Genomic DNA, 26112 nt, shown 5'->3' on the forward strand with positions numbered 1-26112 from the left:
AAGCTGCAGTGGGGTAGAAGAGTTGCCCAGAGGCCTGGCCCTTAGTTCTAACACCCTACTCCCCTGGCCTCCTCTCCAAAGCTCCTTGACAGTCTGGGTCTTTCACACTCTCCGAGCCTTAACATCTTCCTTCAAGCAGTGACCATCTCCAGCTAGGGTCCTTACTCCCAGTTTCAGCAGAGGAAACTGAAGGACTGTGACTTACCCAAGGGGAGTCAAGGCCTACCCCAGCTCACCTGCTTCCTTAATATCACAAGGGCCCCAGGGTTAGACTATATGTGGCTGAGGGGGAGGGGGACCCAGGCTGTGTCCTCCAGTGTGGCATTCTCACTGCGCTTGTGGGGAACCTTCAGCTGCCCTACCTTGGGAAGCCAGAGACCTGGGGTCAGGGATGCTGGGAATTAGGTCTAGGGCTCTAGCTGCAGGAGCCTGACTGAGATCCTTCATTGCCTATGGGGAATCTCCCTGATGGGACTTACTCAGGACCCCGGGGCATCGGTTTGGAAGGGGCAGTCCTATATAGGGGTTAGGGATGGCAGGGTGAGAGGTCCCAGCCTCTGGTGAGGGGCATTCCCTGGCCTCCTCTGCCCTGGTCCCAGTCCTTGGGTCCTGATGGGGGGACTACAACAAGGAAGCACTAGGACAGTCTACTTACTCCCAAGACATCACTCATCCTACAACATTCATCGTAAGGTCAGTCTCACCCAGAGCCGCAGAGAGGCGGGTGAAGCTGTAGGTAGGTAGGTGTTAGACAGATAGATAGATAGATAGATAGATAGACAGGTTTTTTTTGTTTTGTTTTGTTTTGTTTTTAACAAGAGTCTCCCTCTGTCGCCCAGGCTGGAATGCAATGGTGCAGTCATGGCTCACTGCAACCTCCGCCTCCCGGGTTCCAGCGATTCTCCTGCCTCAGCCTCCCGAGTAGCTGGGACTACAGGCGCGCACCACCATGCCCGGCTAATTTTTGTATTTTTAGTAGAGACGGGATTTCACCATGTTGGTCAGGCTGGTCTCGAACTCCTGACCTCGTGTGATCCGCCCCCAGCTCAGCCTCCCAAAGTTCTGGGATTACAGGCATGAGCCACCGCGCCCAGCCGATAGTTATATTAATCCTTCCTTTCGTTTATGGATCTCAGGAAAAGGGCAGACTTGGTCGGGAGAGTAGACCCACCAGAGGTTCAGATTCCAAAGCCCCCCTCGTCAGGGTCACTGCGGCAACCAGAGCCCCAGCCCTCTGTTCTCGGCGTCACTGGAGGATAGCGGCTGGGCCTCGGGAGGGCGGGGCGCGCCCTTTGGAAGGCGCGGAACTGTTGTGAGAGCCGAGCGCGTTGCTGCCCGGAGGCTCCTACGCCACGGCCCGGCGGCTTGAGGGCCGGGCGCCGGAAGTGAGCTATTCCGAGGCGCCGCCGGGAGCTGCCACGTCCGAGACCCGGAGCAGCCACCGCCGCAATCATGGTGAGTGCTGGGACTGAGGAGGCCGAGCAGGGTGAAGGCCACGGTCGCGGCCCTCACGGGTTCCTCGGCCGTGCTGAGTCCCAAATCCTAAGCTCCCCTCCACCGCTTAGAGATCTGGGGGCCTCTGGCCCCGTCCTTGCGGACCATTCCGAGGGGAGTCCAGAGGTGAGGCCAAGGAACCTCCCTGACTCTGCGGGGCGCGCCGCTGCCGCGTCTCCTGCCAGCCTCCCTTCCTTCTTTTCTGTCAACAATTGAATACAAAACGAGGAACAGCAGAGGAGCTACTCTATACCGAGTCCTCAGCATTGTTTGTAATCACAGGCTGCTAACATCCTTGTGAAGAAGGTGCCATTCTTCTCAACACTTTACAGATGAGGACACTTAAGGTTCGGAGACGTGGAGCCTCTTGCACAGCTGCTTAAGTGGTAGAGCCGAGATTTGAACCCTCCTAACCATTCCTTTCTGCCGCCTACTACATCCCCTAGCAGAGATGATTGAACAGTTGCTCGGGGTAGGGCCCCCAGGTAGGATGGGCACCTCGGGACACGTGAAGATGGCCTGAACGACCCTCCGAAGGCAGGGGCTCAGGGTTTTTTAAGTTTCTGTGGCATCTGCAGTGTACATTCACTCCACACTTACTCCTTGAGTGAATGAATGACTGAATGAGAACTAAAGAATGGAAGTATCTGGGCTGAGCCTGGCATATCTAGTACATGCATTCTTTTAGAAACATGGGTGTGCCTCAGCAGCAGGTTTGGGGGAACCTGCAGGAACCTAGAAATCAGAACACTGTGTTCTTGCCCTGCAGAGGGTTAGGTGTAAATCACTCACCTCTGGCTCTTCCACTGCAGGTTAGAGTTGAGGCTCTTATGCTCTGACATTGAGCTCATCCTAAATGAATTTTTAACTCATTATCTGATTTCAAAGAGGTGAATTATTTTGAGTGCAGGTGTTAACAGGGACCAGATAACACCAGGTCCCTGGGAAGAAGTACTCTAAGAAGTTCGTTCTCTCTCTCTCCCCACTCTCTCTCCCCCCTCCCCCTTCCTGCCTCCTTCCTCCCTCCTTCCCTCCTTTTCTCTCCCCCTCCCTCTTTCCTCCCCTCCCCCTTCTCTCTCTCTGTCTCATTCAGAAGCATGGTTCATCAGCTGTGACTGGTGGGTGAGAGTGGTTAGAATTAAATGCTGATTATTTCTAAGGTCCTTTGGTAACCTGGTTGAAACTACCTCTCAGTAAACTTTCTTCCTGAACCTACTTATCCTCAGCTTTACAGAACTCAGTGTAACAACTGCTTTACATTTTAGACAGGCAGCCTGGTGGAGTGAAGTTTTGTGGACTGGGAGTTAGGAGGTTAGGGAATGGGGCTCTTTTCCCAGTTCTGCCTTTAACTAGCTCTGTGACTCTGGCAAGTGCTTTCTCTTCTCTGGGCTTCTTCAGTTCCTTAGTCTGTTGTAGGTCTCTGACTGACTCTGCCCTTGGTACCCTGCCCTCCCCGCCTTCCCATGCACTTTGTAACCTATACAGCTCAGCACATGGAGGAAACTCCTTATTGTCCTTACTTGCCTTTGCAGACTTCGGGGACCTGTTTTTTAGAGAGTCTAGAATTTGATGAGAGAACCTGTGCTTACTTGGTGTGTACCTCTTGAACTACTTTGCAGCCATCCTCTTCCAGTGTCTGCCTTTCTGAAAACACAAGTCAAACTTTATACCTACAGGGCTTGTGCTGGAAAAGATGAAATGGGGAAAATGGTAAGAAATGTCTGTTCCACAATGAAACTTCTTTTAAGTCCTCTTTTCTGTCCCAAGAATTTAAGAGAATAGTGGTTGAGCAAAGAAAAAAAAAAAAACCACCTTTTGTTCATTTACTTATTCATTCAGCAAATAGTCACTGAGTTCCTTCTATTTGCAAAGCACTGTGCTGGATGATTTGAGGGGATTTGAAACTGCAGATGGCTCAGACTATGGATCCGAGGAGCTCACCTTCTAGTGAGGAGAAGAAACGGCATAAAATGTTGTTTGTGGTCAGTGCTGAAAATGTGCAAGAGAGTCCAGCCATTTGAGGATCTGAGAATCAAGAAAGGTGATGGGTGGCCCTTTTTGAGCTGGACCTCAAAGAATGGAGAGGAGGGTGATGACCATGACACCATGTTCCAGCCCTACAAACTGTTCAATCCTGGATCCCACTAGGTGATGGACCAGGGAGCAGCCTCAGGAAAAACTCTAATCAAGTCTCCCAGTCTGAAGTAATGACCTTGTTATGCATAAACTGCCTGGAACATCAGAGGCTCTGTCATCCAGGAAAGGAACACCAGCTGTAGCTCCCTTGGGGTCTCTCCTCACCCTTAAGAGTAGCCAGGACTGCTTGCCATTTTCCCACACACATCAGGCTCTCAGACCTCTTTATCTCTCCTCATGTATTCCCTCTGCTTGGCTGCTTGGACTGGTATTTTCTCCTGTGCCACCTGCAAATTCCTACCCATCATCTAAGGCTCAATTCATGTCTACCACCCCACCCCTCAGGCTCCTATGGGACACTCAAACCACCATTACAGAATTTATCTTGCCACACTAGCATTATTCGGAAGCTTCTCAAGGGCAAAAGTTCCTCTTTGTGTCTGTGTATCTAGTTCCTGGCACAGTGCTTGGCAAAAAGAAAGTACTTAGAATGAATGCTTACTGAGTGAATGAATGAATGAACGAACGAATGCAGTTGTTCGTTGAGATGGTTGTATTCTGCCATCAGTTAATTTACCGGCGATATCTTTGGTTCTAGGTGTCAGTAATTAACACTGTGGATACCTCCCATGAGGACATGATTGTAAGTATTAATATTACCCTCCCTGGAGGGCTGTGGACGTGGGCATTTTTGTGGGAGGGAAGCAATTTGGGTTTTTCATTACCCCTTTCTGTTGATCATTCATGGATCCAGGGTGGCTTTGCAGTGGTTGCCCATCAGCCTGTAATCTCGGGGTATGGCTAGGCTCCCCAGCAGTGCCCTCTGAGTTGTTAGGACTGTGGCAGTCTGGTCACTCTCTGCTGGGAGGAACCTGGGAATAGTTTGTAGTTCTAGGCTGTCAGTGTTCCAGCCAACACAGTAACCTGCTCTCGGATGAAGGCTGAGTGGGTGCAGAGGTTTGACAATAGTCTTCCCACCTGTCTTCCTCCTGCTGTCACTTCTTAGCCCCACTGGAAAGGGGAGTATAGAAAGATGACTCAATACAGAGGCAGAAGGTGGCCACAGTGAAAGCCCCAGGCAAAGCCCAGTCAAACCACCAAGACAATAGGCCAAGCACGGCCCTTTGAACCAGAAGTCGTACTCAGGGCATTTCCGGAGAGGTAAACACAGGGCTCAGTATAAGATGACAGGGTTGTAGGAGAAGGTCCAGAGGTTAAAGTCTACAGCAGGAAAAACACAGACTCTCCGTCATTCAGGGCCAAGCAGCCTTTGAGCAAGACCCTGGACAGCTGACTGACAGTGTTTCATATCAGGGTTCTTGCCCTCACAACCTGTCCACCAACAGTTGCTTTTGGGTTTCTGAGAGGTTGTCTAGTCCCAGAGTTGTATATTTCTCTGGATTCAGTCATGAGTGGTCTAGCTGTGAGACCACGCCTCCTTGGAGATAGCATGACATCATGGGCAGGAAGACCCAATCTGAGACTCCCTAGCCAGTATCTTAACTTTTCTGAGCCAGCCTCAATTTACTTATGGGAAAAATAATAGATATGCTACCTACTTGTATGAGTTTGGTTTGAGAACTAGATGAGGCAAAGTAGTAATGATAAACATTTGCATGCTCACTGAGTATCAGGCCCCATGCTAAGTAGTTTTCTTTTCTTTTTTTTTTTTGAAACAAGAGTTTCACTCTTGTTGCCCAGGCTGGCATACAGTGGCGCAGTCTCAGCTCACTGCAACCTCCGCCTCCCGGGTTCAAGCAATTCTCCTGCCTCAGACTCCTGAGTAGCTGGGACTATAGGCACGCGCCACCACGCCCAGCTAAGTTTGTATTTTTAGTAGAGACAGGGTTTCTCCATGTTGGTCAGGCTGGTCTTGAACTCCCAACCTCAGGTGATCCACCCACCTCAGCTTCCCAAAGTGCTGGGATTACAGGCGTGAGCCACCGCGCCCAGCTGTACTTTTCATTCAATATCTTGTTTAACTTCATAACACGTCTCAAGCACCCTTGAGACGGATGCTATCATTAACCTTATTTAAAGATAAGGGAACTAAGGCCCATAGGATGTTGGTAAATAATAAAGATAAGGAAACCGAAGCTCAAGGAGATGAAGTATTTTCAAAGTTTGCACAGCAAGTAAACTAAGGAGATAGGATTTAGATCTGGAAGGTACTGTGTCCTGCCTCCTTCCACTGAGAAGCATGAGAAGTGCTTCAGAAAAACCCCTGTACTGCCTGCCTTCCAAGAAACCCAAGGCCTGATACAGTGGAGGGAGTTCCCAAAGAAAAATCAGGTTGTGTTCCTCATGTAGGGAGGTGAGAATTTCCATCTGAGGCAGACAGAAGGAGTGCCTTTGAATGGGCATAATTGCCCTTGGTGGCCGTGGGAGTGCAGCTGATAGTCCTGAAACTCCCAGGGTGGGACAGCTGGAGAAAGTGACATCCATTGGAATAGGCAGGGCTAGCAAGCAGGAGGGACCAGGGTATTCAGTGGGGCGGGAGGCATGGTGCCTCAGAGACCATCATCCCGTGGACAAGGATCTGCAGGCAGGGGCCAGGCCTAGTTCTGCATGCTCAGTCAGCATCAAGGAATTCGGTTCACAAGTGGTGAGAGCAGTGACACTTAAGGCATTGTGTTCCTTGGGTGGAAGGTCTGGGAAGCTCTGGGCACACCACTAGGGAAAAGGTCAAGCAGAAACCCCAATACAAAAGTTCACAGAGGATCCAGGACCAGGGCTGGAAGAAAGAGCCCAAATATCTCAATGGAACCCTGTGTCCAGGACAGAGCTGCATCACAGAGGACCTGACTGGGGACTCCAGGCAGTCAGAGGCCCACTCCTTTGGCCTGCTTCCATGCATTAGCATCAGGTGCTAGGGCTGAGCTGAACCTAGGGGTATTCCCCTTTAGCCCACGGAGCCTAAGAACAGAGTAGGGCCTGAGAGGATGGAGGAAGAAGAAGGCAGCTAGGCCAACTTCTTTTCTCCCATACCCACCCTGCGGAACAGGAACGGAAGGGCCCTTCCCTGAGGTATGTAAAGGGTCTGTGACACCCGCTGGGTGTGGCTTGCTTTTCCCTTTCAGAGGGACATTGCCTGTTGGTGAAGTGAGAATGTCTACATGCTAGCCTCCTGCCTGAGGGTGATGATACTTTGAGATTAGATTGATTTCAGGGAGATTCTGGTCCAAACTAGACTCTGTGTGGTGACAGCCCTCACCCTACCTGCCCACCCACCCAGCCTGCAGGCTTCCCAGCTGTCCTCCCTTTGCAGCACGACGCCCAGATGGACTACTACGGCACCCGCCTGGCAACCTGCTCATCAGACAGGTCCGTCAAAATCTTTGATGTGCGCAATGGAGGGCAGATCCTTATCGCCGACCTCAGGGGGTAAGTGCTGGCAAGCCCAGGGAAGGGCTCCAGGAATGGTGTGGGTTCTCAGGCCCTGCTTCAAGCGTGGGAGCAAAGCATGGGAGCCCAGATTCAGAGCAACCCCAAAGTGCATTTGGCAGAGAGGACGCTGGGATCCCAGCCAGCCTGGCTGTCCTCAGCAGACGTCCCCAGGGATGATGCTGTTAAGGGCACAGGTGGATGCAGGTGTGAGTCTCAGCTCTGCCACTTTATATGTACCCATTAGAAGACCTTGGGCAAATGAGTCAGTTTCTGTCTCAGAGCCTTCATCTGTTCATCCTCAAAATTGGGCCAGTGCTACCTCCTATCCAGCTAGTGCATGCAAGGCCCTGACGCAGGGCCCAGCACACAGTAAGTCTTTAGTGCAGGCAGCTACTGCTACTTTTAAAAGTGGTAAACAGTACCATTTCATGCAAGTTTAGCCAGTATGACCTAAAGCGTCACAAAAGCATCGCCATAAGAATAAGGTAAGAATGTTATCATTTTATAAATCCCATTGTTCTGCCTGTTTGCCCATGGCAGGTGTTCAGTGATGATTTACAAATGTTTGGCCTGCCCTGCTTCCTACTGAGATCTTAAGGAAGTTCTGGCTCATTTTTATGGCCACATCTCTACTGCTTTCCCTCAGTTCACTACCTTTCACGTATTTGTGGGTTTTTCTGGGTGCCATGGATCTCCAAGGGTTCTGTGAGTAGAATTCAGGGGTTGATGAATTGGGACAGGGGAAAAAAAAAATGCATTTTCAGTGACTCTGATATTTAGCATTTCCTTCAATTATGGTTGTAGGCCAGAAACTTCAGTAGTATTTGTAGTGCCTGTCACTTTGTCACCAGTAGAAGTCACAGATATTGTTATCACACATCACAGTTACTTAGTTACCTCAGAATATCACTTATGCTCATCACGACTTTGAAATTACAGTGGTTATTAGACCTGCCACTAGAGTTTGTTACTTGAAGTGTTAACAAAGACGTACATGCATCACTATCTCATAAATTGCTTTATAATATTTTGATAATAGGCTGGGTGAGGTGGCTCACTCCTGTAATCCTAACACTTTGGGAGGCCGAGGTGGGAGGATGGCCTGAGCCCAGGAGTTTGAGGCTGCAGTGAGCCATGATGGTGCCACTGCACTGCAGCCTGGGTGACAGGGCGAATCCCTTCTCAAAAAAAAAAAAAAGTTGATTAGTGTATAATTTATAATTGAATTTTCTTTATAAGCCTAGTTCTGTGTGTTTTGTGCATTATTCTGATGAGGGTCCATAACCTTCCCCAGAATGCATAGGCAAGATCAAGAGTCATGACAGGTAGGTGCTCAGCACATGTTTGTTAACTGAATTAAAAAGCAGTTTTTAAACTAAGTCAGTGTCCATTTGGGGAAGTGGGCCTAGAAGTTCCCCTCTGTCTGAGTTCAAATGATCAAGTGACTGAGGAGCCAAATCGGGCTTCTCTATGCAGGAGTCCCTGGGCAGGCAGAGAGCTGCCGCAGTGCAGCTTGTTGGCCAAGGCAGTTATGTTTGCTGTGGCTCTGTCCTTTCTGCTGTTTTTCTTACATTCAAAGGATGTGAAATATTGGAGGGATAAAAAAATTTCCCACCCCATTCTTTTTTGCCTTAGTAAAAACTGTGCTAGTTGTTGGAAGTTTGAGTCTACTCACAGTTTCATTAGCAGCACCTTTGTAGGGACTGGGAATGTCCTGTTGTCCCAGCCAGAGGGAGGAGGAGACTTGAGTGTGTGCAGCCCACAGTGAAGGAGTAAACCAGGAGCAGCACTAATAGCTAATGGGTATTGAGTGGCTTTTTTCTTTCCTTCTACCAAGCATTGTTCCAAACTTTATGAAAGAATTCTTATTGATTTCTCCATTTTCAGGTAAAGAGACAAAAATATCCTTGCCTAAAGAGCTAGTGAATGGGGGAATGGGCCTGGTCTCCTAACCACTAACTCTACCATGCTACTCTACCTCTTGGGTGCTAAGGTGAAAACCCTTCCCTGGGCCAGAGAAATGGTCCCCATACAAAGCCTGGCACAGAGCATTTGCTCAGATAGTACCTGTTATAAGGTGAATGGATAAAGATCAGAAGAGATGGGAAAGACATGCCTTTTGAACAAATTAAAAGAGTAGTGGAAAATATCAAAATGAAACCGATAATGCCTCCTCAGGAAGCTGACAGGAAGGATGAATAGCAAGTGAGTCTACAAATATTTCCTGAGCACTTGTGGCTGGAAACCCTGGACCAATTAATGACTATGCTGTAGACAGTACATATAGACAGTGCTGGCTGCAGTCTGGACAAGTGAGGTTCCTGCCTGGCCAGGACAGGAAGGCTGACCCAGAGGCTCAACTCTCTCTCACAGACTCTGTGACCTTAGGTTGCTTAACCTCTTAGGACCTCAGGCTCCTCACTGTCCACTGAGCACCCCTTTTGAAATGGCATTGTGTAGCTTTCCCTTTGAAGTTCTTAAGCAGTTCTGCCCTGATACATTGTCTCAGGGAGCCATTTAGTTCTGTCCAAAGTAGTGCCTGCAGAGGCACTGTGGGTTCCTCTGGCCTCTCTCTCACTTTGCAGTCATGAGGGTCCTGTGTGGCAAGTGGCCTGGGCTCACCCCATGTATGGCAACATCCTGGCATCGTGCTCCTATGACCGGAAAGTCATTATCTGGAGAGAGGAAAATGGCACCTGGGAGAAGAGCCACGAGCACGCGGGACACGACTCCTCAGGTACGCTGATCATGGCAACAGAGCGGGCGAGGGCAACACTGGGTAAAAAAGGGGGACTCTGTCCCGGCCAGAGCCCTGGCTCCCTGCCCCTCGTGGTGCCTCTTGTCTGTCCCTTGAGCTTTGGTTGGCTTTTCTGCTAGTCTGTCGGCAGCTGAGTAAGGCCCTAAGACCTAAAGCCAGTCCAAAACAAATAAGAAAAGACAAGTGAGTTTCTCTTCAGGATTATTCATTTTAAGGACTACCCTTCATTCTCAGATTGTTGTCCTACCCAGTTTTTCATTAGACAGACTGTAGGTTATGAAATCATGGTATTAGTAGGTGATAGTTTTTTTTTCAGTGTCCTCAGCTGACCAAATTACAGCTTCCCCCTGGTGACTCCTACAGTTGTTTGTTGTGGAAATTTAGTAAAACAGTACATCTGTGGAAGGCGGAACCTGGGGCCGCGGTCTCCCTGCTTTGCTCACTGCACTCTCCCTCTTCCTACAGTGAACTCAGTATGCTGGGCCCCCCATGACTATGGCCTGATCCTGGCCTGTGGGAGCTCAGATGGGGCCATCTCCCTGCTGACTTACACCGGGGAAGGCCAATGGGAAGTAAAGAAGATCAACAATGCTCACACCGTGAGTCCAGCCCCTGCCTTTCCTGCAGTGAGAGTGCTTGCCTTGCCCTGTGTCTGCAGGCTCCCTAGAAGGTGGCAGGGGAGGGTCCCTGCTGTGCAGTGGGCCGGGGAGGGGTCAGCTGACCAGACATGATTGCTATAGAGCAGCTTTGGGCCTTTTTGCTCTGAAACCAGACCAGGCTGCACGGGCCTCATTCAGCCCAGGCAGGACTTGGCACTGCTTCCTTGTTGTGTGCTCCCAAGCAGGGGAGGGCTGGGTACCAGGAGGGTGCAGCAGCAGCCTGCTCACTGCCACCTTAGCTATGGCTGCGTCCAGGTGACATGCCCTGCAGTAGTCATTGGGACCCTGTAGAATGGAGTGGTGTTATTACAATTTTTTAAAAGTATGTGAGCTATGCATACATTTAAGAAATATTAATATAAACAAGGTCATTCTTTACCCAACTTTTGATGAATTAGTGACAGCGGTTGTGATGTTGGTGGTTCAATCAAGGAACAAACGTTTGCAAAGTGAACATCAATGTCCTACCTCCTACCACCACACAGTTCAAAACCCAACAATAACCAGTGTGGGGGGCTCATATGACTAATACCACATCATTTGCTGTCATGCATCTGTGTGATTATTGGATATTTTATGAGTTTTCTACAATAATTAGTATTTATTCTTTTTCTAATCTCATTCCAGTTCAGGGTCACAGGTGGCTGGAGCCTGTCCTGGCAGCTCAGGGCGTGAGGCAGAAGCCAGCCCTGGACAGGATACCATTCCACCAGCGGAGCACTCGCACACGCCCCCACACGCACACTGGGACAATGCAGGCGCACCAGGGAAGCGAACATGCACATCTTTAGGGTGTGAAAGGAAACCAGAGGACCAGGAGAGAGCCCACGCAGACACAGGGAACGCACAGACTCCACACAGGCAGGGCCCCGCTGAGAGTTGTTTTTTTTTTTTATCTTGTCAACATTATAATGAAATGAAATTGAGGATCAGTTGTACGTAGAATCAGACAATCTGTGGTCTTTTGTGGCTGACTTCTCCTACTTAGCATAATGAGTTCAAGTTTCATCCATATCATAACGTGTATCAGCACTCCATTCCATTTTATGGCTGGATAGTACTCCATTGTGAATATAGACATTTTGTTTATCCATTCATCAGATGATTGATGTTCTTGGCCTTATGAACAACGCTGCTATGAACATTTGCAGATAAGTTTTTGCATGAACATATGTTTTTAATTCTCTTGGTTCTATACCTGGTGTGAAATTGCTGAGTCATGTGGTAGTTCTGTTTAACTTTTTGAGGAACTGCTAAACTGTTTTGCAAAGTAACTGTACCCTTTTACATTCCCATCAGCAGTGTATGAGGGTTCTACTTTCTCCACATCCTCACTAACATATGTCTGTCATTTTGATTACAGCTGTCCTAGTGAATGTGAGGTGGTATCTTACTGTGATGTTTTGGGTTTGTTTTGTTTTGTTTTTTTGACACGGAGTCTTGCTCTGTCACCCAGGCTGGAATGCAGTGGCGTGATCTCAGCTCACTGCAAGCCCCGCCTCCCAGGTTCAAGCAGTTCTCACGCCTCAGCCTCTTGAGCAGCTGGAACTACAGGCACACGCCACAACACCCGGCTAATTTTTGTATTTTTAGTAGAGACAGGGTTTCACCATGTTGCCCAGGTTGGTCTCAAACTCCTGGCCTCAAGTGATCCGCCTGCCTAAGTCTCCCAAAGTGCTGGGATTACAGGTGTGAGCCACCGTACCCAGCCTTTATTGTGATTTTTATTTGCATTTTGCTAATCAAAGATGATGGTGAGCATCTTTTGGGGGCTTATTGGCCATTTGTGTATCTTTGGAGAAATGACTGGGAGGGGTTTGCACTCTAACACCGAGTGAATGCAAGCGGCCCACAATAAGAAAGGCTGAAGGGGCGGGAAGAAATGTGAGCTCTGTGATCCTCCAGAGCAAGCCTCTGGGGCAGGCCCCCTCAGGAAGAGGAACTGCTGGAAATGAAATCACAGTTGAGCTGGATAGGGACACAGGAAAGGAAGGATGAGATGTAGACCAACGTGGGGAAGAGAAACAAAGACAGGAACTCCTGAAAGCCATCTCCCACATTTTTTAACACTACACAGAAATGAGGGAGAGTTCTGAGCTTAGACTTTCCTGAGCCTTTCTTATCAGGAAAACTCATCTGACCTAAAAATAACAGAAAGTCTTTGAAGTGAAATTGCATACAAAGTTATTATATAAGAAACAAGAATATGCAAAATACCCTCCCTGTGGACAGTGAGAGTACGTTAGAAAGATGCGCCCACATAACAGAGCCAAGCTGTAACCCGCTATTTCAGATCAAGCCAGGTGACAGTCTAACAATACACAGCATGAGAGAATAGCATAAATCAACATTTTAAAAATCAGAAATAAGGCGACAGAACTCAGGAAAGAATTAGAAATAAAAATCATTTCAGAAGACTAAGTTAGATGAAATGCAAGTGTCGATAAACACAGCAGATCCTGCCTGAAAAGGATAAACAATGTGAAAAAGGAAACATTTCAAGAGCAAAAAAGTGAAGAGGTAAAAAGGTTTTGAGCAAAAGTAAAGACAGGCAGAAAGGTCAAACATATGAATACCAGGAGTCCCTGGAAAGGAAAACAGAATACCAAAAAGTAATCCAGAAAACTCTCTTAAAATTAAAAAACAAAGATTTGAAACTTGAGATTGAGAGATCATACCCTACACTTAACAATATCAGCCAGGTGCAGTGGCTCAGCCTGTAATCCCAGCACTTTGGGAGGCTGAGGCAGGTGGATCACCTGAGGTCAGGAGTTCAAAACCAACCTGACCAACATGGCGAAACCCTGTCTCTACTAAAAATACAAAAATTAGCCGGACGTGGTGGTGCACACCTGTAATTCCAGCTACTCGGAAGGCTGAGGCAAGAGAATTGCTTGAACCTGGGAGGCAGAGGTTGCAGTGAGCCGAGATAATACCATTACACTCCAACCTGGGCGACAGAGCAAGACTCTGTCTCAAAAAAAAAAAAAAAACAAGGCCAGGCGAGCTAGTTCAGCCTGTAATCCTAGTACTTTGGGAGATCGAGGTGGGAGGATTGTTTGAGGCCAGGAGTTCAAGACCAACATGGCCAACATAGTGAGGCCCTGTCTCTAAAAAAAAATCAACCCAGCATCACCAACGAAAAGATATAATTCTAGTAAAATTATTAGACTTTAAATTTTGGCGGGTTCTAGAGAAAAGGAACCTTGTGACTTAAAGAGGAAAGACAATTAGGTTATTGTCAGACTTTTCAATAGTAAGGATTGGTGCAGAAGAAAAAAGAATAACATGTTTAAAATACTCAAGGAAAGAAAGTATGGGCCAGGGATTTATAACCAGGAAAATTGACTTTCAAGTGCACACAAAGACTTATACACAAAAGTTTATAGCAGCTTTACTAGCCAAAAACTGCAGATAGTCCACATGTCCATCAACAGGTAAATGATAAGTTGTGATATATCCATACTTTGGAAATACTGCCAGCATTAAAAAGAAATGACTTAAGAAGAAGATGAATACATTTCAAAATAATTATGCTGAGTGAAAAAAAAAAAGGACACACTGTGATTCCACTGCTGTAATATCTAGGAAGTGCAGGTGAGCAGGCCCGTGGTCACCACGATTGGGGGCTGCAGGATGGGGAGATGGATTACCAGGAGATCGAGGAAACTTTCTGGAATGATGGGCATGTTCCTTATCTTGATTGAGGTGATGTGATGATCCTACAGGGTATATTTTTGTCAAAATTCACCAAATCATGCACTTGATACGCAGTTTATGTCAATTATACCATATCAAAGCTGTTTTTAAAATTAGCTTTCGAGTGTAAAGAATATGAACTATTGGCCGGGCGCGGTGGCTCACGCCTGTAATCCCAGCACTTTGGGAGGCCGAGGCGGGTGGATCACAAGGTCAGGAGATCGAGACCATGGTGAAACCCCGTCTCTACTAAAAAATAGAAAAAAAAAAAAATTAGCCGGGCGCAGTGGCGGGCGCCTGTAGTCCCAGCTACTCGGGAGGCTGAGGCAGGAGAATGGCGTGAACCCGGGAGGCGGAGCTTGCAGTGAGCCGAGATTGCGCCACTGCACTCCAGCCTGGGCGACAGAGCGAGACTCCGTCTCAAAAAAAAAAAAAAAAAAAAAAAAAAAGAATATGAACTATTATCAATATGCAAGAATTCAGGGACTATTCAGGAGGCGGAGCTTGCAGCAAGCCGAGATCGCACCACTGCACTCCAGCCTGGGCCACAGAGCAAGACTCTGTCTCAAAAAAAAAAAATTCAGGGACTACTGTTTCTAGGAGCCCTTCCTGAGGAATCTACTAGAGGATACATGTCACACAACAAAAATGACTACAAAGACTTCAGCATTAATATATAGAACTAAGACGAAATGAGGGTTAAAAGGCTGGGCCCACGGCAGACACGGCGGCTCACACCTGTAATCCCAGCACTTTGGGAGGCTGAGGCAGGCGGATCACCTGAGGTCAGAAGTTCGAGACCAGCCTGACCAACATGGCAGAACTCCATGATGTGGTTTGGCTGTGTCCCCACCCAAATCTCATCTTGAATGCCCACATGTTATAGGGGGTACCTGGTGGGAGGTGGTTGAGTCATAGGAGGAGGTCTTTCCCATGCTGTTCTGTTCTCTTGATAGTGAATAAGTCTCACAAGATCTGGTTCTATGAGGAAGAGTTCACCTGCACAGGCTCTCTCCCTTTTTGCTGCCATCCATGTGAGATGTGACTTGCTCCTCCTTGCCTTCTGCCATGATTGTGAGGCCTCCACAGCTATGTGGAACTGTGAGTCCATTAAACCTCTCTTTTTTCTGTAAACTACCCAGTGTCAGGTGTGTCTTTATCAGTGGCGTGAAAATGGACTAATACACCCCATCTCTACTAAAAATACAAAAATTAACCAGGCGTGGTGGCACACAACTGCAATCCCAGCTACATGGGAGGCTGAGGCAGGAGAATCACTTGAACCTGAGAGGTGGAGGTTGCAGTTAGCCAAGATCACGCCTCTGCACTCCATCCTGGGTAACAGAGCCAGGCTCCGTCTCAAAAAAAAAAAAAAAAAAAAAAAAAAAAGGGCAGTGGCTGACACCTATAATCCCAGTAATTTAGAGTCCAAGGTGGGAGGATCGCTTGAGCCTAGGAAGTTTGAGGCTGCAGTGAACCATGATCATACCAACCTGCCCTTCAGCCTGGGTGACAGTGAGACCCTGTCTCAATTGAAAAAAAAAAAAGTTTTTGTTAATAATAAATAAAGAGGAGAATCAGTCATCTTTGGAAAGTGACAGAACCAGTTCAGAAAGAATCAAGCGTTTATCCAGGCTTTCCTTTCTGACCTTGTATTAGTCTGTTTTCACGCTGCTGGCAAAGACATACCTGAGACTGGGCAATTTCCAAAGGAAAGAGGATGGAGAACTCAGTTCCATGTGGCTGGGGAAGCCTCACAATCATGGCAGAAGGCAAGGAGGAGCAAGTCACGTCTTACATGAATGGCAGCAGGCAAAAAAGAGAGCTTGTGCAGAAAAACTCCCATTTTTAAAATCATCAGATCTAATGAGACTGTCTAATGAGACTGTCTAATGACGTCTAATGAGACGTCAGATCTAATTCACTATCACGAGAACAGCATGGGAAAGACTTGCCCCCCGATTCAGTTACCTCCTACTGGGTCCCTCCCACAACACGTGGGAATTCAAGATGAGATTTGAGTAGGGACACAGCCAAACCGTATCAGACCTCTACCCCTGGGTAACCCAGTAGTTAATGAGAAGTACCCCTATCTGGAGCATTCCATGGAATAAATGACAAAGAAAGGATAGAATTAGAGTATCACCATTTTGCAAGACCCAGTGAATTCAGAGAGGCCTGAGTTATTGACAGCTGTTAATATAAGAGACAATCTAACGTGCCTGCTGATGAGAGAACACACCAGCTCTAGTCTTGGCCAAAGGGATCACACCTGAGTCTGTCCAGTCTTGGCTCCAGCTGACAGTTTTCAGGAATTCACAGGAACATATTGAACTGCATATAAAGCAACAAAACCCAGACCGAGAGACTAGGCTCTCTTCAGCAGAAAAATTGTAAGGAAAAAAATCAGAGGAGGAATCTGCAAAGTAGGAGATGTAAAAAAAAATTCCAAAAAAATGTTTAATGGATAAGACTATAGTGTCAAGGGATGCACATTTGGGCGATAAAAGGGGGGAAATTGGGTTAGAAGTCAGGGCAGTGGTTACTTGTAGAGGGAGCTGTGATTAGGAAGGGCATAATGACAGGGCTTTTCAGGCAGGTGGCAGAATTTTTGTTGATCCATTTATAATAAAAGATTTTTCTAAAAAAAAAAAAGCTCCAATGTACCGTTCTTTCATGTGTTTAAAACATGTCCTGTTTCTTAAATTTGTGGGAGTTCTTAATTTCTACTTTTAGTGCACACTGCAGAAAAATGCACAGACTGTTGGGATCCTTGAGGGAGAATTCTGAGCAGTGGACCACATGATGAGTGCTTCATGTCAGCCTTCACACACAGTCCAGTCCTGAGAAGCGGAGGAGAGAGGGACAGCAGGCTTGGGTCTGCGAAAGCAGTGTGTTCTCTTGCAAGGCAGAGTCACCATGTGTTCCATCTTTACAGATTGGCTGCAATGCCGTCAGCTGGGCCCCTGCTGTTGTACCTGGAAGCCTCATAGACCAGCCTTCGGGGCAGAAACCCAATTACATCAAGAGGTTTGCATCAGGTGGCTGTGACAACCTCATCAAGCTGTGGAAGTAAGTAGGGATATGTGGCTTTCTTTTTGAGGGGACATTTCTACCCTTTACCCTACTCACCATGACTCAGCCACACTCACAAGAAACAAAGTCACCTTTCTTTCTCCCTTCTGCCAGTAAAATACTGTTTTCAATCTGTCGAAGGACATCCTTGAAAAACAACACAACACCTGTTCACCTAATTCCCAACTGTTGGAGCTGACTCTTTGGCTGTGGAAGCAGAGCATTTCCCGGAGGGTTTTTTTTATGGCTGGGGTGAAGGGAATAAAATGCCACAAACTCCATGAATGAAAGAAGAAAGATGGAATCGCTTCTCCACCCCAGGCAGAGCCTGTTGGGTAGGGGAGGAGTTGAGGTGTGGGAAAGGCCCCCAGGCAGCTCCCTGCTGATTCTCTTTCTGTCCCCGCTGTTAGGGAGGAGGAGGACGGCCAGTGGAAGGAGGAGCAGAAGCTAGAAGCACACAGTGACTGGGTTCGAGATGTGGCCTGGGCCCCCTCCATCGGCCTGCCCACCAGCACCATCGCCAGCTGCTCCCAGGTCAGCCCAGGGCCACGAGAGCATCTCTTGTCATGTAGTCTCGAGTCAGGCCCATCAGCTGTTAGTCTCCTTAGCGGAAAGTCCTCTGTGAAGGTAAAGGGAGAGCAACAGGCACCTTTGGCCCAGAGCACAGGGAGTCAGGTCATCGTGTGGGGAACTCTGGGTCAGAAGCCATAAGTGGTCTGCCTCCACTGAGATGAGACAGCTACAACAGAACCAGCACCAAGGAGGAGGCGGATTCGGGATGAATTTTCCCTTCCGCCCATTGTGAGACTAGGGAGCCAAGGTGCCCAGGTGTAGTTCCGAGTGTTCCCAAGCAATGATGGGGCGGGATAGGAAGGGATGGGAATTCTAGGCTCAGCTACCGAGCCACCTTCCCAGACAGCAAGGACTGCCAAGGGCGAGCCTTCAGTTACATGCCACCACCCTAGAGGGAGCCAGCCAGGCCTTTCACATCATAGGAACCTGTTTGGTTTGGTTCTAAATTTGAGATTTTTGTGCTTTTTTGCTTGTGCCTTCTCATTCTCAGAGCTTGGTTTTTGGAGAGCTCTGCCCATTCAGTTGAGAAGGTATAGGTAGCCAGTGGAAGTGACTTGGCAGGCATCAGGAAAACCCCAGAGAAAATCTGAGTTAGCAACAGAGTCCACCTCCGAAACTTGGATGAGAAAAGGAATCCGGGACACTCTTGACCAGTGTGAAGAGACAGAAGCAAAGCTGTGGATGCCCCAGAGGTCCTTGGCTCCCCTTTGAATCCCCCACCCTGTGCCTGCAGAGAGGTGCTGCGTGGCTCTAGATGGGGAGGACATCGCAAACACAGTCTTGCCCCCATCTCCTGACTCTATCCTGTTTCTTCCTAGGACGGTCGTGTGTTCATTTGGACCTGTGATGATGCCTCAGGCAATACGTGGTCCCCTAAATTGTTGCACAAGTTCAATGATGTGGTGTGGCATGTGAGCTGGTCCATCACAGCCAACATCCTGGCTGTCTCCGGTGGAGACAATAAGGTACATACCCATTCCCCACGGCTTGGTGGACATGGCCTGTTGGTCTTCACCCCGCCCACTAGAGAGCGCACTTGACATTCCCACCTGACTGCAGGCTGGGAAGGAGCCTTAGCCAGGGCTGCGTGTTGAGTGTGCCTCTTAGTTACATCATTAATGTCACAGCCCCTGAGGTAGTATTAATATGTCCCCCTTTCACAGATGAGGAAAGAAGCTGACAGAGGCGATTTGACTTGCATGGGGGTCCCAAAACTATGAGGTGGCAGGGCCAGTCAGGCTCATCACCCTACTAACCATTTGGTCACCTCATGGTGATGTTCAGTTAGCTGTGCCAAAAAAGTAAGTGTATGAGAACCCATAAACAAAAGCGAGAAGATTGGGGACTCTTTTGTCCCTAACACTTAAAAGGCTTTTTAAAAATCTGTAGAGTTTATGAATACTTGTTATGCTGGTAAGAGTCAGGTACAGTGTGGGTGCATTGAAAGAGTTTGCATTTTGCAGCTAAAAAGAGTTCTGGAGACCAGCTGCACAGGGATACAAATGTACTTCACACAACTGGACTGTGCAGTTAAAAATGGCCAAGATCATTTTATGTTACGTGTATTTTACAATTAGAAGGAAAAATTACCCGCAGAAAGGAAGCAGTAACAAGCCACGGCCATCTGCCCAGCTGAATTCCCCTGTAAGACAGAGATCTCTAACTCCACAGGGTCAGTTCGACATGGAGTGGCTGTGCTGCGTTTTCAGGCACATCTGCTCTGCGTCTGAAGTGCGAGTTGGTCTGGATCCTGCCAGCCCTTGCTGCTTCTCTCCCTTGCCTGTGTTGGTCTTTTACTGTTTCCCAGTGGCCACTTTGGCTCCATGTCTTATCTTTCATTTGTGTGGCTCACAGCACAACCAACACAGGCAAGGCAGAGAAGCAGCTGATCTCCAGAACTCTTTTCAGCTGCAAAATTGAAACTCGGTACCCATTAAATAACTCCCTTCCCCATTGCCCGCCCCTCCCCCGCCAGCCCTGGCAGCCACCCTTCTCCTTTCTGTCTATGTGAATGTGACTGCTCTAGGGAACTACCTAAGTGGAATCATACAGTATTTGTCCTTTTGCAACTGGGTTATGTCACTTAGCAGTATGCCCTTAAGGTTCCTCCATGCTGTATGTAGCACATATCAGAATTCCTTCCTTTGTAAAGCTAAGTAGTGTTGCATTGTATGGACAGCCTACACCCCATTTCTACACTCATTCCTCCACCAGCGGGCTCCTGGGCTGCTGCCACCTCATAGCTATTGCGAATAGTGCAGCTGTGAACATGGGCGTGCAGATCTGAGAGCCTCTGCAGGCAGCTTTTCTGACCGAGGGTCCCTTTCATCTACAGTGGTCCCAGAAAGATCTAGCAGGCCCCCTCTCAAAGCCATATTTCTAGTGAGTGCCAGAGTCAGGACTAGAACCCAGGTGTGATGGCACTCAGGACAGACCAAGGGACCAGATTGCCTCAAGCAGGCCCACAGTGATTTTTACAAGGCTGTAAGCAAGTGCCTGGCTGTACATGCAATGTTTTGGGGTCCCCGTCACTATGCATTTAGGCTTCTTGCTCTTTTCTTCTTTATAAGCCTATTTTGCTGTCTCCATTAGCACCCTTAGCTAAAGGGCTTAGTATGTTTTCAATCCCAGAGCTTTCTGCAGTGTGTTGAGTGAATAAAGTTTGTCCCTAAAGCAAGAGTTCTTAAAATCAAAATCATTATTTTCATTTTTAATCAAACTAATATATGTACATAGCTTTAGATTGTTTTTGTTTTTTGTTTTGAGATCGCATCTCACTCTGTCATCCAGGCTGGAGTGCAGTGGCAGTCTTGGCTCATTGCAACCTCTGTCTCCTGGATTCAAGCGATTCTCCTGCCTCAGCCTCCCCACTGGGAGATTATAGGTGCCTGCCACCAAGCCCGACTAGTTCTTTTGTGTGTATTTTTAGTAGAGACGGGGTTTCACCTTGTTGGCCAGGCTGGTCTCGAACTCCTGGCCTCAGGTGATCCACCCATCTCAGCCTCCCAAACTGCTGGGAGCCACCACGCCTGGCCTAGATTGATTTTTTTTAATGCAACCTCCTAATTTTCACTCTCCAGGGGCAAACCTTTTCAGCTCTTAGCTATTTCTTATACAGTTTACTTCAGTGTAGAAACAACATACTGATCTGTTACCTTCCTCTACCACAGTAGTTTTCAAACTGCAGCATTGTTAAACCTGTTAAAACAGATTGCCAGCCCCACCCCCAGAGCTTCTTAATCAGTTGTTCCAGGCCCCAAGAATCTGCAGTTGTAGCAAGTTCCCAGGTGACTGATGCTCTGGTCTGGGGACCACACTTCATAAACCCTGCTCCCTGCCATCCCATATCCTCTCACTGTAGCTCTCTCACAGTTTGGTGAAAACAGTATCCTGTGTTGACATCATCATCCACAGCTGCTGTTATTGTTACTTCTTTTTTTCTGTGAGTTTTTATTCCTGGACTCTCATTCTGGTGGGATTTCAGTGGAGGAGGGACATGCTCTGTTCATCCACAAGCCTCTGGGCAGTGGTTCTTGATGGGGATGAGGCTCGTATTTAGGGGACAGCAGAGGGAAGGCCTCAGACCCGTGATAATCTGCTTGTGCACTGACTTGACTTGCAGGTGACCCTGTGGAAGGAGTCGGTTGACGGCCAGTGGGTGTGCATCAGTGATGTCAACAAGGGCCAGGGCTCCGTGTCAGCGTCAGTCACAGAGGGCCAGCAGAACGAGCAGTGACAAGACAGGTGGGGCCTGGCTCCCCACCCGCCAGCTCCAGGACTGCCCCTTCCTGGGCCAACTGACCAAACAACTGGGAAGAGCCCCCAACTCCAACAGGATTGTTTTCCCAGGAGGAGTTACAGATGCAGCCACAGATTGATCATCTGCCTTAATTATCGGAGATGCTTTGTAATCTGCTGTCCAGCTGAAAGCGCTCATGTTATGAGGAAGAAACTGCAAATGAAGTTCAAATCCATTTTAAACTATTTTGGGCCATTTTTATGTACCTTTGGGTTCAGGCATTATTTGGGGGGTTTTGTTTCCAAAGTAACTAAATAAAGTCATATTGCTTATAATTCCCGCTGCGTTATCCTAACCACCCCCCACCCCGCCCCGCCAGCTCAGTTTGACTCTTGTCGGTCCGTGCACTAGAACAACGTTCACAAAGGCCATGGCTGTGATGGCCTGGCTCAACCCCACCCACAAAGGTGGCTTGTCACTGCATGAGCATCTCTTTGATTCAGTTTATACTGAAAGCACCATACAGAGCACTGGACTCAGCCTTTGGTGACAAGGACTGTAGCCCTGGCTCTGCTGCTCAACCTCTCCGTACACATCCTCTTCTGCAGAATGGGACTAATACAGTCTGCCCTACAGGATGGCTGCAGGACTCAAATGAGCTAGCGCATCTGGTGACCCACAAAATGCCATGCAGATGCAAGGTGATATTAACCAGACACCAATAGCTATGAAGCTGGCCCAGAAAGTGGGCACAATTCATTCAGCTTATTGACCCTGTCAGGGAAAGGAGGGCCCTGTGATGGGAGACCTAACTGACCCTGAACCAGGTTTTCAGCAGAGGCCCTGTGACCCTGACAATCGCCACAGCCATCACTGAGCCTGCAGTGAGCCAGACACTACCCTGGATCTTTCACACACTCACTAATTTAAGCAACACAAGAACCTTGTGTGGGTGTCCACAGTTCACTAATGAGGAAGCGCTCAGAAGGTAGAAGCCCTGCCCTGGACTGTGCAAACGTAAAGCCAGCACCTGGGTCTGGCCTGTCTCAAGAGTTACTCCCCACTGTAGCATCAGGGTGGGAGCTGGGGGGATCTCAGCTATAATCCAAGGGTGCTTCTCACACCAAACCTTTGTATGAATCGGCCCAGATAAAAGGTCAGCCCACTTGCCTCAGGACCCCTAGTCTACCTACTTCTTGTCCTTCCCTCCTTTTTCAGCAGCAAAACCCCCTTTTTCAAAAAAAAAATAAATATTTGATCATACTATGTAACATGCAAAAAAGTGAAACCACTTTGGTTAAAGGTGAGGATAGAGAGGCCATGGCCTGGCCCAGTCAGCCTCCCAAGTCACCCCACAAAACCCAAGCCTTCTGAGACCAACATGAAAACAGCTGCTTCCTTCCTTCCATTACTCAGAAAAGCAAAGCCCAGGAAAGCACCTTCGCGTGCACTACTGAGCGTAGAGTTCTACACCGAATCCTTGAGCCACATCCACGTCTGCCTCCCTGATATGCTCTGTGATCCTCAAGCCTGGGCCTGGGCTTCCTATGGTGCCAGCTGCTGTCACCAAGTAACTACCGAGAAGGAACTAGTCCCACCCTGAGGTCCTATGGCTCTTGGCAGTCCATAGACTAAAAGGCTGGATGACCAGCAATGCTGAGAGAACAGTTTCAGTACAGCGGTGGGGATGAGAGTCAAGTTCAAGTTTGGAGGGGCCAGGACACAGTAAAGAAGAGGACACGAGGAAAGGGAAAGGAAATGGAGACAGTAACATGAGGGGAGGGTGGGATCAGTGCACAACAGACATTTTCAGGATTAGGAACCTGGGTGTATTTTAAGGCGGAAATCAGAAGCCATTGGAGGAGAACAGATTGAAGACACAAGAGAGGCAAAGTGTTAGAGCTTTGGCCCCAAGATGGCCGGAGGCTAGGGAAGCCCCAGTGAGAGAGGCAGAGCTTGGCGAACAGGAGGGATGAGAGAGCGTGGCTAAGGTTACGGAGGATTTAAGAGCGATGGCCACCTACCTAGAATGAGCCCTATGTGGCTGCTGAGCATTGGAAACATGGTCAGTCCAAATTGAAATGCACTGTAAGAACACACACTGGATTTCAAAGACTACACACCTGTAATCCCAGCACTTTGGGAGGCAAAGTCCGGCAGATCACTTAAGCCAGGAGTTCAAGACCAGCCCAGGCAACAAGTCAAGACGCTGTCTCTACAAAAAATACAAAAATTAACCAGGTGTGGTGATGTGCACCTGTAGTCCCAGCTACTTGGGAAGCTGAGGTGGGAGGATCATCTGAGTCCAGGGAGGTGGAGGCTGCAGTGTGCCATGATAGTGCTACTGCACTCCAGCCTGGGTGACAGAGCAAGACCCTGTTTCAAAAAAATATATATGTATATTCATTTAGACATACGTTGTTGCACACTTAGACTATAGTATGGTATCAGCATAAGTTTTATATTCATGGGGAAACCAACAAAATTCGTGTGACTCACTTCATTGTGGTCTGGAACCAAAGCTGTAATGCCTCCGAGGTATGCCTGTATATTTCTACTGGAAAATGTGAATCTAGAAATTATGGAAGCTACAACTAGGACAAAAAGAAACCCCACCAAACGGCCCTATATCAAAGAATAAAATCTCTTTCTAGAACCCCAGAATTTGCCTCTTTCAGACTGAAGTTTAGCCAAATCTATGAAAAAAAAGAGCTTGCTAAACCAACTAATCATCAGTACAAATAAAATTATAATGAAAAGTATATGAAGATAATTTGGTCTCAGATGCCCTTTACATATAGCAATCAATTCACAAATGATGAGTCAATCATGTGCCTTCATGAAGGCAGGCCCTCAAGAGACCCGCAACAGAAAGGAAAGCCACTGACTGGACAGAACCTGTTTCCTGAGCCCCCACCAAGTTCCAAAAAGGAGAACGGGGCTTCGTCCTCACCCTCAAGGAGTTGACAAACTGGGCTTGGTTATTATTCACACTTGGAAAGAATGAGGAAGCTCAGTCAGTCCCCTCCAGGTCACTCGGGCTTCCTCCAAGCTCCTCTCGTTCAGATTTGCTGTGTCCTCCGGCCAGCATCCCTCCTCCACTAAGAGAACCATGAGACAGCTTCCGGGTGCCTCCTCCCGCCATGGTTCTTCTGTCCATCAGCTGTTCCTTCCTCGACTCTGTGGTATGTGGCTAGGGGAGTTTCCAACTCCCAGGGAACATTTCAGTTCCCCAAAGATAACACAGCTTTGAGCTTTGTGCAGTGGGTGTTTACTTGCTGGTGGTCTTATCTAGGATCAACACTGGCAGCTTTGCCTGGAGTGGCCTCCAGGGTCTAGGTAAGTGGAGGCTTCATGTCTCAGGAGGTACCTGGTCACCATAGTTAGGGTTTTTCTGTTTGGGGACTTTTTTTTTTTTTTTTTTTTTTTTTAATGGGGTTGGTGGCTCTGGAAAAGCTGCAAGTCTTCTCTGAGGACTACAGACCGACCTCTACCCTCTCCATATTCAGCCTCTCTGGGCTCCAGGACCAAAAGATGTCTACACCCAGGTGGCAGACAGGCCTGTGAAGACCTCCTGGTGACATGCTCACATGTTGCTGGGACTAAAGGTGGGATTTTAGCCACCACAGTGGGCTGGTGGTGAGATGTTTACCAACAGGAGGTACTTTGTCCCTCATGTCCCACTTAAAGATTCAGTCCAACCCGGTCTGTGCTTCTGCTGTCCCAAGAGACTCTAGAAAGCTCCAATCCAGGCCGGGCGTGGTGGCTCACGCCTGTAATCCCAGCACTTTGGGAGGCCTAGGTGGGTGGATCACGAGGTCAGATCGAGACCATCCTGGCTAACACGGTGAAACCCTGTCTCTACTAAAAATACAAAAAATTAGCCAGGCATGGTGGTGGGCACCTGTAGTCCCAGCTACTTGGGAGGCTGAGGCAGGAGAATGGCGTGAACCCAGGAGGCGGAGCTCGCAGTGAGCCAAGATGGCGCCACTGCACTCCAGCTTGGGCGACAGTGCGAGACTCCATCTCAAAAAAAAAAAAAGAAAAAAAGAAAGCTCCAATCCACCCTGAGGTTGATCTTTTAAGTAGGATAGGTGGTCATTTGGCAATCATTTGCTTTGCTGCCTCAATGTCCTCCTCACTGGACATCCTGCCCCAATTCCATTCTGTTCAGCGCAGACTGACTTTCCTGGAACACCACGTTCATTACGGAGCCAGATGGCATATCAGAAAGAGCACTGTATTAGGAGCCAAGAGATCCATGGGGGAGTCCCAGCATTGCCCCTGATGGCTGTATAGCTTTGGGGAAAGTGTGGCCCTTCTGGCATTCAGTTTTTCTTCCAGCAAAATAAAGGATTCAGCCTCCCAGTGCCTTAAATTAGTCTTTCCAACTCTTTCATTCATACTATGGTCTCTCTCTCCTCAAGAATCCTCGGTGGCTGCCCTCCTGCAAAAAGAGCCCAAACTTACTGGGCTAGCAGCTCCCAAGGCATCCATCACCTGGCCCCAAACCACCTTCTAATGTTTTTGTTATGACCCCATCGCCATCCTCCTCCAAGCCATCCAGCCTTCTCCTGCACTGACATACTCTA

At 48.2% G+C, this 26112-nt stretch overlaps 1 protein-coding gene across 8 annotated transcripts; it reads left to right on the top strand.

The window, feature by feature from the left end:
* The first annotated feature begins 1354 nt into the window (after positions 1 to 1354).
* SEC13 (SEC13 homolog, nuclear pore and COPII coat complex component) lies at positions 1355 to 21855 on the top strand. Of its 8 annotated transcripts, none has more exons than XM_038003565.2 (10): positions 1376 to 1455; positions 3027 to 3204; positions 4229 to 4273; positions 6866 to 7014; positions 9603 to 9754; positions 10241 to 10374; positions 17072 to 17205; positions 17619 to 17742; positions 18600 to 18746; positions 21404 to 21855. In XM_038003565.2, the coding sequence occupies exons 2-10, from the start codon at positions 3064 to 3066 to the stop codon at positions 21515 to 21517; spliced, it is 1140 nt and encodes a 379-aa protein (XP_037859493.1). In that variant the 5' UTR covers positions 1376 to 1455; positions 3027 to 3063; the 3' UTR covers positions 21518 to 21855. The 8 variants fall into 8 exon arrangements, with proteins under 8 accessions (XP_037859496.1, XP_007983412.1, XP_037859493.1 ...); XM_007985219.3 differs by having other exon boundaries at positions 1378 to 1455; positions 6899 to 7014; XM_007985220.3 differs by having other exon boundaries at positions 1393 to 1455; positions 3171 to 3204; positions 6899 to 7014.
* The last annotated feature ends 4257 nt before the right edge of the window (positions 21856 to 26112 follow it).

Source organism: Chlorocebus sabaeus, chromosome 22 (genome assembly GCF_047675955.1).
Source record: "Chlorocebus sabaeus isolate Y175 chromosome 22, mChlSab1.0.hap1, whole genome shotgun sequence".
Lineage (NCBI taxonomy): Eukaryota > Metazoa > Chordata > Mammalia > Primates > Cercopithecidae > Chlorocebus > Chlorocebus sabaeus.

Excerpts from the sequence above, each read along its gene's own strand:
- SEC13 (XM_038003565.2), top strand. The coding sequence starts at position 3,064 with ATGAGAGAACCTGTGCTTACTTGGTGTGTACCTCTTGAACTACTTTGC. Across the intron at positions 10,375-17,071 it reads AGATCAACAATGCTCACACC|ATTGGCTGCAATGCCGTCAG; the intron begins GTGAGTCCAGCC and ends CCATCTTTACAG. Across the intron at positions 18,747-21,403 it reads TCTCCGGTGGAGACAATAAG|GTGACCCTGTGGAAGGAGTC; the intron begins GTACATACCCAT and ends CTTGACTTGCAG.